General features: G+C 43.2%; 1 protein-coding gene across 4 annotated transcripts in view; it reads left to right on the top strand.

The window, feature by feature from the left end:
- The window catches only part of LOC128356277 (plexin-A1-like), a 156,136-nt gene that overhangs the window by 63,990 nt on the left and 76,954 nt on the right, over positions 1-15,192 (top strand). For all 4 annotated transcript variants that reach the window (XM_053316767.1, XM_053316768.1, XM_053316769.1 and 1 more), the window contains exons 4-7: positions 6,389-6,489; positions 9,347-9,470; positions 10,322-10,475; positions 11,547-11,646. In XM_053316767.1, coding sequence (XP_053172742.1) covers positions 6,389-6,489; positions 9,347-9,470; positions 10,322-10,475; positions 11,547-11,646 — 479 coding nt within the window. The remainder of the gene's footprint in view (positions 1-6,388; positions 6,490-9,346; positions 9,471-10,321; positions 10,476-11,546; positions 11,647-15,192) is intronic.

Genomic DNA, 15,192 nt, shown 5'->3' with positions numbered 1-15,192 from the left:
GATGATTTTTCCCATGCACTAAGGTCTTCACTCAATACTTCTTCTTTTCCTATCTGGAAGACAAGGCACAGGAAGTACATTACTGCCTCCAGCTGGTTAAAAACAAAAACCCATTTGGTCTTTGCGAACGGAAATGATGTACGTGTTTATTTGCATATAGAGCGGGGAAGTGAGATCACAAGTGGTCACTCGAGATGCATGTGGAGGCACGATCCAATTCCAGGTATAAACTGACGCACTTCTACTTGTGATTGGATCACCCAAGACGCATGTTAATGCCAGGTGAGAACAGGGCCTCTGCTTCTCTGTTGGTGTATATGGTGGTGGGTCGCTTGGCAGTGCTAATGAAAACGCCAGCTGTGTAGCTCCTCACTCCTCACCAAGTCCATTTACTAAAGTGACAGAGTCATTTACCAGGCAGCCGGCCTCCCATCCTCACTTAATTAGAAGACCTCTAGGCCTGTCTACCATAGCCGGTCACATTTACCTCTTTCTCTCCCTTTTCCCCTCTCTCTCTACAGTCTCTTTGTTCCAATTCTTTGTTTTCTGCAGTTTTTCAATCTCCGTCTCATCTTTTGTCTCTGTCTCAGTTTTTTTTCTAGTGCTCTCTCATTCCACTGTGTTTTTCTCTCCCGCTCTGAGTCAGGGTCTCTCTCACATGTGGGAGAGAGTATTATGGCGAAATAGGTACACAAAGAATGAAAGAGTGTATTGACCTGTAGTGTGAGATTAGCTCTTTTTTGGAAGAGTTAATGGGAATGTCCACGTGAGGAGAGGGTAGTGATGAAGAGTGATGAGTCTCCACTTTTTTTCTCAAACTTTTGTTTGTCTTTCTTTTTTACTCAATCTGTAATTTCTCTTTGGCTTTCTTTGTGTAACCACTCCTAACTGTTGATTTACTTTTCCATTTATTTCAGACATATTTTACCTCCCCTCAATGATAAAGCCTGTTGAAGCCATCAGCAATACTGATTATCATCATTATTCAACACAGAGATGCCACTCTTGTGTTGTTTGCTTTTGAAACCATTTTCATGTCTAAATCTTGCTTTTTCACAGATTTATTGATCACTTTTCAAAAGTTTTACACCAATTTTATTTGAAAGGGCTGACAGATTAATACACTGAGAAAGCATTAATACAGACGGACACCCTCTACGTGTGTTTGTGTGTGCGCGGGCCTATGTCTGTGGGCGAGCGTGAACCGTATATATGTCGCCTCATAGCGGTTTCCTAGGAGACGTGAATTTGAGCTGTCATCTTTATTGGCCTTGAATGTGGGCTACGTGCACACACAAATGACAAATAAATAAGTTGTTTGATCTGCCTCTTGTTTTCACCGGGATGAAGTATAGAAGAGGAGATCAAAACAGTATTTCAGAGGAGGGAAAAACAATGAGAGCAGATGAACAATTGAGCCCAGCGCAGGAGAAACAGGATAAAAAGATAAATTAAGGAGGAGAAAGGAGAAGGAGAAGCCGATGGAGAGAGTAGAAACGGAAAACAAAACGCAAATGTGAGAAAGATAAAGATAGCGATGGAGGGCAGGGAAGGGCAGTGGGCTGAAAAAATACTAGCAGGAGTGAGTTTTGAGAGAGAAAACCAGATCACAACTATCACAGTAGGCACTATTTTCTTCCACTGTGACACATAAAGACCTAATTCACTAAAACAGGCCTGCTGCAAACAATTTGAGCCGACCATTATGGCCAGATCTGTCAATAACATTTCTGCAGCGCATCATAGATTTAGTATTTGGTCATCATTCAGCAAACTCAATATGACAGCAGATTTTTTTTTTTTTGACAGGACGCAATGACACCATCACTGTTTCTCACTTCTTTTTTTTTTTTTTTATTCCTCCTGCCACACAACCTTTACCCATCTTCCCTCTCTTCTGCCATCCTTCAGCACTCCTCCTTCCTCTGCAGTGCCAAACCCGCGCTCGACTTGTTTGCCTCTCTTCTTATCTCTAACCAGTCACCGCATCGAGCTCCTAGCCAGCCATTGATCTCCTAAGCCCCTTACAATCCAGTCAATGCACACATGCTAACCCCCAGCCTTTGATACAATCCCACCCCCCTCCCAACACATTCAGTCCCCTGAGCAGGTATTCTAGCACTGGAAGAACTAACTCACTTACATGGACACCCTGTTGAGAGCTGTCTTTCTTCACTACGCCTAAGGGCTAGCTGGGAACTGTGGCCACTGGCGCTCCCATTTTCTAGTGATGTGTTGTAGGCGTGACACACTGATGCAGGAGATGACAACATGAATTCAAGTCAGTTGCACACTAACTAACAGGGGCTCACTTTTATCTGTCTTTATGTCTATTTTTGTCTTCTTTACTCTGTCATCCTGGGGTTATTAGTGCCAATGTGGGTAGGTAATGATTTTTTTTTAATCATGATTATTTTTTGAACACTTGTACATAGCTGTTCACTGCTACCACAGATGAAACCATGAGAAGATGGAAGATGATTGACGGTTATTGAAAATAACGCAGGTGTGGTTAATGTTAGTTTACAGAGAGAGGAGGCAATAAAGGAGTGATGACAGTGTATAACCTCTCCTCATCTTCCTTATCCTCCAACACTTGATGCCTGCTGCTTTACTGTCAAATGACAGAAGCAGTAGCAAGGAAAGTGTTTTACATATTTTTGTTTAAATTGGACCCTTTCTCCAAATTTCTTTTCTTCTTAGCCACCGCTAGTTAAGATTACAGAGAAAGTTTTGGATGAAAGGAAAGGAGTAATAAAAGAGCCACAAGTTTATGAGATTTTTGCTGGCAGCGGTACATAATACATGCAGTTATCGTAAATGTATCTCTGCTCTTTCCTTAAATTGACATCCTACACTTTGACCTTTGGGAGCCGTCCAGTATAACCAAATTTCAGTGCTGTAGGTCCCCGAGCTGCAGGATTAGAGCTGTTTGAGGTTAAGTGTTAAGCAAAAGTGGTTTAGTGGTAAGTTGGTTTGGGGAGGCACAGACGTTACTAATTTAAGAGTCTCAAGCAGATCTAAAAATAACTGCAAATAAACTGATTTCTTCCTCTTGGCTCCCACTCAGTTTAACCCAGAGAAGAGGCTCTTCTGGTAGACATCACCACACACCCTCCCCCCCCTCCTCTTCTTGTCCTCTACTATAGACTCCCTGTGTTTGAATGTTAAAAAAAGAAGCCGCAACAAGGCCGATCCTTTTATGTGTTCGGATTTAACAACCAATGAAAAGCTGCGCTGAAAGCTTTACAGGTCCTCTGGGTTTTGGGGGGGTGACCGTCGCAAAGCCTGTTAGCCGGACGTTTAAAGGCAGGTGATGGCGCTCTGTAAAAACAGATTGGAGAGGAAAGGTGGAAAGTTTATAGCAGAAAGGAGATGTCATGGCATTGCGATACGGTCAGGGTAGAAGGCTGACAACAGAGGAAGCGGGAGCGAGAAAGGAGAATTGAGTTACGGCGGTGGATGCTATTGTAAATAAGGAGATGGCAAGAGAGAGGAGATGGCGAGCTTGGTTTATAAGGTCATTTAAAGGAGTAATGTGACGCGCTGTCGGGAATTGGCTTTCATTAAAAGAGCCATTGAGAAAGAAATAGAGAGAGAGGAAGAGAGAGACAGCCTGTGTGTGTGTGTGTGTGTGTGTGTGTGTGTGTGTGTGTGTGTGTGTCTGTGTGTGTCTGTGTGTGTGTGTGTGTGTGTCTGTGGGTTGGCAGTTGCTGTGTTGCCAACACACTCAGACACCCCTTTTTTGGATCGTCATGCAGTTATACAAGTACATTCCCAGCTCCAGTAAAGCATTTTATATTCCCACTGGGAAAAACAACCATCATAGCCCCTCACCACATCATCAGCTTTCTGCCACTCCCACTGAATAGAGCTCATAGTGTCTTCACTACTACTAGTACAGGAACAATTGTGAGCATTAGGCCATATCTATCATCACACAGGGCAGGGATAAGGTTATTCTAGCTCACCGAGGACCCATAGTGTGTTAGTATGATTTATGTGGACCATTGTCCTTAATCACAGTCGTAATGATTTATGAAGAAGAGAGGGGGGGGGGGAATTGGTTGGCGTCCGCAATGATACAAGGAACAGCCCATTCTTGCGCCTTCTCTCCATTTTCTCCTCTTTGTTAAATCATAAACTATCTAAAAATCCTGTGATGATTTTTTTTTCTCTCCCAAGGTGTCCAATCACATATGCTCAATTATAGCTACTTTTTCCTCATCCGTCTATCCATTATCTGCTTATTCACCCCCCCCACCCACAGTCACCCTTTTATTTTCTTGGACACACCAATCCCTTGTTTCATCCTTCTTTCGGCTCTCCTTTCAAATGAAAACGAGAGTCACACTCGTTCTGACAATGACACATAGCGGCCGTCTGCCACCATATACCATCTACTCAGCACAATGTCCTCGCCAATTCACCCTGTGTGCGTCTTCTATTACACCTCGCTTTGCCACGATTCATCCATTCCTCCAGCACTTCCAGTAGATGACCACTTCCCTCTCCTCTCCTCCGGTCCCCATCGTTGCTCGTTTGCATCATTTCATCCGTCTTTCCGCCTCTGGGCAGCTAGCCAGCTTTAAAGCTACTGTATTGAAGTTTGTATTGACTTAAGAGTGGAAGGATAACAGCATGTTTTAGTCTGCAGAGTGAAGTCTGTTGAATTAATGAATGAGTTGCTTGAGAAAGGATGAATCTCTATGTCAGACAAGATGGTGGTGATTCAGGGGGCAGATAAACAAGCACAAGGAACCTAGAGAGTAATAGAAATAGCTAAATGTATAGAAGGGGAAGGAAGTAAAGGAAAATAGAAAGAAAAGGAGGATTAGTGGCTCATAGTGTCAAGTGTTTTTGTCTGTCTGCCCTCTGCCAGTGCAATATTGTTCCATCAAAAAGCCTCCAGGCCAGTCTGATACAAGGCATTTCAGAGCATAAATGAGTTCCATCATGTCATATCTGTCTCATATCTGTGCTGTACTTAAAGCTCACAGGATTCTCGGCCCCAGTTTAATATTTCAGCGCTGTGTTCCTTTTGTCCGCCCGGTTTCCGTCCTGCAGCTAACCAGCTTTATCTTTTACTGCGGGCCCCTGCTTTCTCTCTGCCATATGTTTTCTTTTCTCTTATCCCTCCATACATCTCCCTGTCACCCCCTCCTCCCATCCCAGTTTCATTAAAAAAAAAAAGAAAAAAAAAGTCAAAGTCAGTCTTCACTCAACCCGCCACTGTTAAAGTCCCCACATACCTCTGGATAGGATTCTCATGGTAAAATCTGTGTGTCCACGCTATAATACTGTTACCCAAGGGTAAGGTTGTTAAATGCTGTTACTTACTGATCAGCTGGCTCACTCTCTGCTGCATGATTTAAAAGAAGCCCGCAGTGGCAACTTGATATATGCGTGACTGTGCGCGCGTACACACACACTCACACACACACACACACACAGAAACAGGGATCAAGCAACTCATCGGCTCGCAGCACGATGGTGAAGAAAAGTTAAATGCAGTGCTGACACTTTCAGCACATGTGCACACTCAGACGCAAAAACACAAGTGCTTGCTTTGTAGCACACTTACATTCTGTGCATATGCTAGCAATCTGTCTGTGACACACTTAAACACACTCAATCCCGTGAATATCTTGAAATACACACACACACACACACTTTCAGACCCATAGGGGCCATGTTGTGAGCCATCTGTCATCACCTTTAACTGTAGTGGAGGGCTAACTTGAACGCTTGATCTTGTTTCTTAGGCAACATCTGTAGCCTATCACAAAGCTCGTACATCAAGTGTGGCTGTGAATGACTGAGTGACACACACATGCGCACATACAATCACACGCACTTTGGCCTTGTTGCATGGGCTCTGTTCAGATGCTTGAATTCACTCTCTGGCTGTCTCATACACACACGCACGCACACACACACACACACACACTGGGGTCTGTCCTGTCCTGCCCCTATGCCTCCCATTGGTTTTTGAGGTCACCTGTCAATCACAGCCTTGTTGCCACAGCCACCTGTCAGGTGTCCCAGCATGCATTGCGTGTCCTCTCCAATACACGCTTCACTGGAGGCTGTCACACACCGCTGGACCAGAATCGCTCACTAGAACACACGCATGCACAAAGACACACACTTTTCACAGGCTTGCTCTCTTTCTCTCAGGGGAATGTACATACACACACACACACACACACACACACACACACACACACACGCTTCGCACATGTTGGAAATTGAATCAGTTTGATAAGCTGTCAATTGCTCATCTCCATCCAGCTGAATACACCACTCATTTCACAAGTTTGATTACAATGAGGATACTAATTATTTCTTCATCACCTCTCTCCCCCTCTCTCTCTCCTTCCTCTAGGTGGTTAGAGTTCCAGTGGAGAGCTGCGAGCAGTACACTACTTGTGGGGAGTGTTTGGGCTCCAGAGACCCTCACTGTGGATGGTGTGTCCTCCACAATGTGTAAGTACCACACACAGTCATGCATGCTTTAACAAACTTTCACCCTGTCATGCTTCACGTGCAGCCCACTGCAGTCCACAGTATATCAGATAACGATGAAGGAAGTGTAGCAGTTTATTCATTTTGTTAAAGTTAGAGTGGAAGCGTGCACCTAAATAGTTACACACAAATTCCTGTGTTTTAACGTCCCCCTATTAAAAATAATTTAAGGGAATTAGGGAGCATTAGACAAGGTTTTTTGAATGTAAGGTTTACTGCAAAAAACAACAGTAGGGTAATTGTATTGAAATGATTTGCAGTGTATGCGGTACTTTGTGGTGGAGAAATGCTTTCTTTGGTGGACCCAAATTGAGTGTATCAAGTATTTTAAGATGTTTTCTCAACTAAAATGTGTTATACAAGTAGCATTGCTCCTTTAAGGAATAGCTCAGTGCGTAGAGAGCGTGTGTTCAATAGAGATAGAGTGTGTGTTACACTGAGGCTGCGGTGACCGGAGCAGAGAGTATATAGTTGGCAGAATTGCTGTGAACAGTGCAGTGTTGTACAGTCAAGGCTGTAGTCAGTGAATGCATGTTATAACTCCTCAAGACCCAAGCCAGGTTTATATGACTTGCTTTCATCCCAGCTGACTGGGGTTAGCCCTAAAGCTAGCAACAGCTTCGGCCCAGGTTGGCACCCTGCGTGGTAGCCCTTGCCATCAGTGTATGAATGTGTGTACAGTCCATTTACCATTTGCCACAAACCGTAGAGTCCAAATTATTGCACCTTATTAAGGCACACAGCAGAGTGGAAGTATGACTGATGGAGCCAGTTGTTACTGGAATGTGGCCTGTGTTGACTTGGGAAACGATTTTTTTTTTTACACCTTTTAATGACGTTAGTAAAATGCCTCCAACACCTATTAATAACTCACACAATTATGATTCATAGAAGAAAATTTAACTTGAACAACTTAAGAGTGGAGTGATGCATTTATCCTGTTTAAGCCTGTCAACCGGCTAAACCTGTTTATAGCACATAAATAACAACACAGTTTGGCAGCCTTCATCACAGACTCCCCCCCCCCCCCCCCCCATTTATCTGTGTTGGTATGTTGTGTGTGTTTGTAAGGATTTTGGTTTGTTACATGTGTACTTTTTAATACTTCACACGTGGCAACAGATTTGAGCATTCTAGTGCAATGTCTTGTGTTTGCTTTGAGATGACTTTTTAAGGTTAGGTATGCAACAGTGATGGTTTAGATTTGTAGTAATGTTTTAGAAAATAAATCTAATCCCTCATGCTATCGTTGCAGTGATATATGTAATCTCTCAGTTTTCTCCTTTCGACTGCAGGACGCGTGTGTGTTTGTGTGTGCGTACATTGAGAGAGAGTGTGAGAACAGTTACATGTTATTGAAAGGTGACGGGATGTTAAATCACATTTAGAACACCCCAAGCCCATTTGGCATAATGCCATCTCTCAGTGCATTAATTAAACTTACAAAACGTATCGCCAACCTGTCTTTCCTTCAGGCTCATAAACACATGCACATAAATACACCACATGAGTTTCACACACTCATCTTTGAATATTATGTACACATTATGTACAAAATCATGATGGACTTGCTTGAACAGGTGATAAACCCTCCATTTGGGCACATTTTGGTCTTCTGTCGTGAACATAGCTCGCTCATTTCCTACCTGATAGTGTTGCCAAAACTGGCTGAGGCCCCAGCAGATAAAATGGGCAAGTATTAATAGGCAAATTATTTATAAGCCTCATTTCAGCCCTCTGGTTCTTTTAGCCATATCTTATTAAGAGCCATGGTAGTTTAGAATACACACACACACACACACACACACAGGTGTTTGTAGACAAACGAGCATAGTCCATTCACATGAATACACACAGTCACACACCAGAAGGAAAAGAGGTCCGTAATGAGAAAACGTGAGCATACCTTTGTGCATCTCTACTCATGCCTGTGCAGAGTAGAGCAGAGACCCCAGTGTGTGTGTGTGTGTGTGTGTGTGTGTGTGTGTGTGTGAGACTCTAGGGAGTGGTTGGCAACAGCTTTTTCTTGCTGAGCGCGAGTGAAGGCTAACTAAACGAGGGGATGGGGGGCTGCGTGCAAAGGAGGCAGTTAGTATTTTTTTCCCCCCCTGCCTCCTTCTTATTGTTAAGGCATCACAGAGCGCCACATCAGCACTTTCCTCTCGCCACCAGGACCAGTTGTTGTTAGCGGGAAGGTGAAGTGATAGCTAATGCATTATGAATAGCTAATAGTAAAACCGCTGTGATACGGGGCTGTATGCTGATTTTTAGCACGATCAGTTGGCTCGTAATGAGTGGGAGGGGGGGAAATTGCTGACCCCGTTGATATATGGCTGGTAGGGACTCTATCATTTTTACGATTAAAGGAAACTTTAATGATTGACTGTATATCTCCCAAGAAGTTTGAATCGGGTGGGGCTGTAAACTGAAAACATGGGGGGGGGGGGGCTGGATGTTCATATAGCTTAGTGGTTCTTGCACAAATGTCAGGGCCAATAAGGTAATGATGTAAAGGCCTACAGTAATGGCTGTGGGAAGCTATTGGCCTATTTGTCTTCTATTATTGCCCCTATTTCTGTGTGATGGTGATGGTTGTGCATGTTTGTCATCTTAATATGATTTTCATATTAGCTTAACAGTTGCTCATATCCGTCTCTTCTCTCCTCCTCTCACATCTTGTCTCATCCACATCTTCTTTTCTCTTTCTCCTTTTACCTCTCTTCTCACGAGGATGCCTCTCTTTCTTCTCTTGTCTCTTTTTGCTTGCCCTCCACCCTCACCTGACTCTTTCTCCCTCTCTTTTATCGATGCTCTTTAGGTGCTCACGTAAGGACCGCTGTGAACGAGCAGGAGAGCCCCAGAGGTTTGCGTCGGACCAGAGGCAGTGTGTGGAGCTCACCGTTCAACCAAAAAACATTTCAGTCACCATGTCTGAAGTCCAGGTATGTCTTTCCATGTATATGATCTCAATTGTAGTGGAGATTTTTCACCTTGAAACAGTCTCTACAAAGGTATCAAACACACATTTGAAAGACTTCATCTCCTCTCATAGATCTAATTAGGCAGCTACCCATCACCTTAGGACAAGACAGTGTATATTGGTTTTTATAACAATTCAAATTGGAATATGGTTTTAAGAGTGAGGAGTCAATGTTTTGTACAAAAGCAAACTGGTATAAAACAATTATCTTAAAATCACACAGATCACACAGTGCATCTGTAAGTGGATGTACATTATGTCATTGCTGTGATGTTTACTGCAATTGGTAATGATGTGGAAATTTACATTCACCTTCAGTCATGAAAATCAGTCAATCAGAAAGTCATACTTCTACACCAGCAGCGCAACTTTTGACAATGTACTTGTGGAATTTAATTAGGAATTTGCATTTCTCAGTTTTGCCATCATATCATGCAAATCTGTAAGTGTGTGTATGTGTGTGTGCTTACGTGTGTGTGTGAGCCTTCATTCTGTCAGTAGCTTCTCAATGTAGCCACACAGATTTGACAGATTGCACTTTCTTTCTGCACATTAACACATACATATTAACCTTGCTGTAATAGCTGCCGCTGACTGACGCACGCACAAGCGCTCACACTATTTTATTCCTCTTTCTGTCACACACACACACATACACACACACACACACACATACCCAAAGCCTCACTCACACTTCTCCTCTCTCCCCCTCAACGCCCATTAACCCTCATGTCATATCTTATAACAATCCATGTACCACCATGTCCTTGCATTGATCTTGTACTGATTGTCTCTCTCTCTCTCCCTCCCTAGCTGGTCCTCGAGGCTCGTAATGTGCCCGATCTGTCAGCGGGGGTCAACTGCTCCTTTGAAGACTATGTGGAGACGGAGGGACAAATCCAGGGTGGACACATCTTCTGCCTGTCTCCCTCCATCCGGGACGTCATCCCAATCACAAGGAATAAAGGTCGGGACAGGAAGGGCGAAGGGTGATTAAGTCATTGGGTAGTGAGGTCATTGGTTGTATTGCAGGGCAGACAGGGTGGAGATTTGGAGACAGTTTTTGGGACATGTGAGGAATTTAGTAATGAGCTCTTAATGTTGGTACTGTGTGACACTTTTTTTAGTTTTATTTGTCCATCATCAACCAATCAACATGAGCTGATGTCTCCTCCTGAGAGTTCTTTTTCTACAGTGGGATTGGAGAAATCTAGAGTTGTGCATTGACCAACACAGAATTGTAATGTTACTGGATGATTTGCTTAGTGTATCTATATTCAGAATACCTTGTCACCACCAATAATGCTTTCTCATTTCTCTTTAAAGCCCCAAACACAAGTCTGCATTTTCTACTGGAAATAGAACTGTTTTTGAATTCCCATTATCATGCATTATGCACCGTTGTCAGTTTCACTCTATTTATTTTTTTCTAACTAAACGACACTGGTTACACCTCTAACTTCTTTTCAAAGCAGTATCTTCAGTGTGGTTTATCGTTATATTTAAAAATATCTGCATCCTTTTTTTTTTTGCCAAGATTACACACCTGTTTCATGTCCAATTCTGTCACACCGCAAAGATGATAGAAACTTGTTTGCTATCGGCATTCAAAGCGCCGAAGACATGTCAGATAGTGCGCTCTAAGTTTTCTCAAAGAGACATCTCAGTAGTTCTTCAACTGAGCCCATTATGCCCCATTATGAGTTCTCATCAGCTCTGGCATCCAAACACTGATTGGTGCTGCTATTTTTAATGCTACCCTACTGTGGCTGTGACATGAGTGGTGTGTTGCTATGCTACAGTGTTTCTCTCTGTGTCTCTCTCTCTCTCTCTCTGTGTGTGTGTGTGTATTATCTTTTGAGGTCACACAAGTGAAATGAGAATTTAAAGTGTGACACATAACTAAACATAACAGTTCGATGTCATGAATACTCAACATACTAGATATATTCTTTTACTGAGTATGAGTATGAGTATGTGGTATGTACAATGCTGTGAAATGTTAATATATTTACCCACTTCTGTTATTACAATTCAGGTGATAAACGGGTGGTGAAGCTTTATCTGAAATCCAAGGAAACAGGGAAGAAGTTTGCCAGCGTGGACTTTGTCTTTTACAACTGCAGCGTCCACCAATCGTAAGTTACAGTGATTTTTACAATACATTATCTGATGATTGTTTTAATTTTTCCCTTTTTGTTCTTTTGAGAGATGATCTCTCTGTCCATTCTCCCAACGGGCTCTCTCATGTTATGAGATACAGTCCGACACACATTTGCACACACACAAATATCCCACCCCCTTCTTCGACTGCCACAGGAGGCTTACGTTACTGTTGGAGTGAAAAATCGAATGTGCCGTATATGAGAAACGATTGGGATATGAGATGGTAATTCTAGTCTTATTATCGTAATCCATGGCACACACTAATGATACTTCAATGATTAATTCATTACACGATGGTCTGCAATAATGCTTCCAAATCACACACTCTAACCTCATTATAACCTCCTCCTTACCTGATAAAATACTTCCAGCTTTTTTGAGCGCTCAGATACTCCGTCTGCTGCTTATTTACACCAGACAGACAAAGGCAAATACTGTAATACAGTGAATTAAATCTTTGTGTCATTTCTGATGTCTCCTTCACACTCCAGATGCCCTCAGCTTTTCTGCCCAATCACAGTTCACTGCTTCTCCTAATCCACCTTCTGCTGAAAATCTCTACCACCCATAGAGCCACACCCCTAGGTCAGTCCTTCCCCATGCTTGATGCACCCTGCCAGGGTAAAAGAATCCTCCAAGTCCTCAACCCCACCCCACATGATACCCCTCCCTCCTGTCAGTCCATGGCTGATCCAGGGGAGGCTAAAACGTCTGCTGGGGTATTAGCCTCGGGGCAGCAGATGGTTCGGAGGCCCCTGGGGTACCGCGGGGCTCCATCCTGGCTTCCCTCTGGATGTTAGATGAGCCTCCTTCGAGGATTGTTCGCAAACACACACACATAGACATGCAGAGCCACACCTCACCCTGCTCTGTCACTTACAGCTCATTGAAGCCCTAAATGCCTCTGACACCTAATCCGTTATTGTGACCTTTAACCTAGCTCCCCCGTTTCCCCTGCCCTGGTACACAATCCCCTGCCGCAACAACAATAATTAGCTCAGCTGGTTAAGGGTGTGGTGGTTTACAATGTCAACTCACGGTTAATTCATGTCCCATAAGGACCCAGTGATGTTTGCCTTAACTCTTTGTGTCTTTTACTTTCAAGGGTATGCCATGCAAATCCTGTGTGTACAAATTGCTTCAAGTTCAAGTAGAAAACACACAATAAAACTAATAATGGATGCATTGAAATGTTAAGTATAATTTAAAGATTACAATATATCTCATAATATGTAAGTGAGCTCAAACCAAATATTAGAGATGCATGAGAAGTGACGCAGACAAGAGTCACCCATTTGAGAATATTACCCCAATGAACTGATTAAATCTGCTTCTAGGGCCAATCTAGCACAGCCTCCAAGTGATGTAATGGACATGTTTAATGAAGTTACAGATATGGCACGTTGCATCTTCGGCAGTGAAACTGATGGCGAAGAGAGATGCTGAGATAAGAATTCCATTTGGAGCTGGCACTCTGGCCCACATATGCACGGTGCCCCCCAGGCGTCAGTGTGTGGTGTCTGATGAGATCAGTCTGGTAATGTTATTGGCGTAATGACTTCAGGCCCACACGGCCACATGCAAGGCTCCGTTTCCAGAATGCTTGGTCATTCTTTACAGAACGAGAGTCTTTTCTCTAATGGGCTTAGAATCAAAATACTGCAGGCTTTTACAGGCGGAGGGACGCAGATGTTCTCGAAACACGTGGAAGCACATTTCCAAGCAGACACAATATTCTGCCACTGCACTTATGTTTGCTTTCGCTTCTCAGACAGCCCAACATTGGAATTGCCATATCGTGTTTCTTAATAGTTTACGTTCACATGCTGTCACCCAACCCCCCTCCCCATCCCAAAAAACACACACCCCTCCCGCTTATTTACTCTACTGCTGACGTTGTGGCCCTTGCCTTTTCAAAAATGCCATAAATTTGCATAGTCGTATTAATCTAATTAGAATTCCCACTGTTTCAGTTTAAGGGTTGCCGAGATTGAAATAGAAAATCACCCACAGCCATGATTGCTCCTTAATTAAATATTTCCATATGCTTTTTCTCATTCCACAGCCCCCCATTTATTAAAGATTGGGAGGATAGTCTGGCAATGAATCGGGGTTTAAATGTCTGTATAACACCGTATGAAGCCCCCATATACCAGTTCTTGATATGGTTAATGTGGCTCGGACAGTTACTAGGTCATTTGGTGTGTGATTGAGAGTGCTCGAGAGAAAAAAGGTGCACCGAATGTCATAGAGAACAGTTTTAATATAGAGAAGAATGTAAAAAGTGTTGAACCAAAAAGAAAACGGAAGATAAATGTAGAGATTTGAAATAATTTTTTAGCATTTTGTTTTTCTAATGCTGCCACAATGTCTGACCCAATCATACACATTCAGATTGCACTCTTTACTGTAAACTTAACACTCAGACTGTAAAATTATTTGCAATTTTTTTTTTTTTTTGGTGCTTGGTTTTATCAACCCCACCAAATGTTAAAGGGATGATAGGACAGGCTATTGTAGAGGACCATTAAATAATTCACATCCACGCCTTTGAAATGAATAGTATCCACTAAATAACTCATTTTGCTAAGTGCAGGAGTGTCAAACGCACCTCAGTAGGAGAGCGGATTATATTTAGCACTCCAAACTGACTGAGAAGGGGAGAAAGGAGGAAATCACAGCCTATTGTGTCAGGCCTAAAAAAACACTACTGCTCAAAAGCTAGCGTAGCTCGATTAGCATCTGAATATGAACGGATTGAATTAGCATTATGAGCGTGGCCATACGGGGAGCGTGTCTGCAGCCGCTCAAAGCCCCCGATTGGCTATGGGGGTGATGGCGAGTGACAGAAAGGCGGAATAAAGATACTGGGGGTTGTGAAAAAAATTAGCCCACCCCTGGACAAGAGAGGCAAAATGATCGAACGTCCCCAAATGGCCCTGGGTGGGCTTTTCCTTAAAAGGGATGCACCCAGGCTAAAAGAGAGGTTTTGAGATCCTAAGGCGACTCGTGACAGGGGGGCCCTGGTTACTTCAAGGAACCAAAGAGTGAGCAGTAGGGGGTTGTCAGACAGAGGCTAATGCTGGCCTTGGGTGGCACATATAATGGCACCTTCTTCTATTTCAAAGGGCATAATCATAAAAGTCGCAGAAAGTTAGCAGTGGTTACCTGCTGATATTTTGCTCGTTATTTCAAAGTCACTGGTACACTAACAAGGTTGATATGACATGAATAAAAGATAAAAGTCAGGTATTGTCAGCTTAGCGACAGATGTGTTGACGGGTGTTTGGTTGTGAACTACTAACTATACATTGTGCTTCTGCTGCTCGGTTCTGGTTACCTGCTGTGTTGAGTTGGTGTTGTACTGTATTTTGATGAGCACAAATCCACTGGTGGGCCCCCCACACAAAAAAAACAACAAAAAAACATCCCAACTCTTTGACATCCAAAGAAGTGATTGTTGCTGAGCTAACAAATACCAGCAAGTCACACAATGAGCCTGGCTAACTTGCCTCGTG

This window comes from Scomber japonicus, chromosome 3, assembly GCF_027409825.1.
Source record: "Scomber japonicus isolate fScoJap1 chromosome 3, fScoJap1.pri, whole genome shotgun sequence".
Taxonomy (NCBI): Eukaryota; Metazoa; Chordata; class Actinopteri; order Scombriformes; family Scombridae; genus Scomber; species Scomber japonicus.
This window is presented reverse-complemented; position numbering and strand designations above follow the sequence as displayed.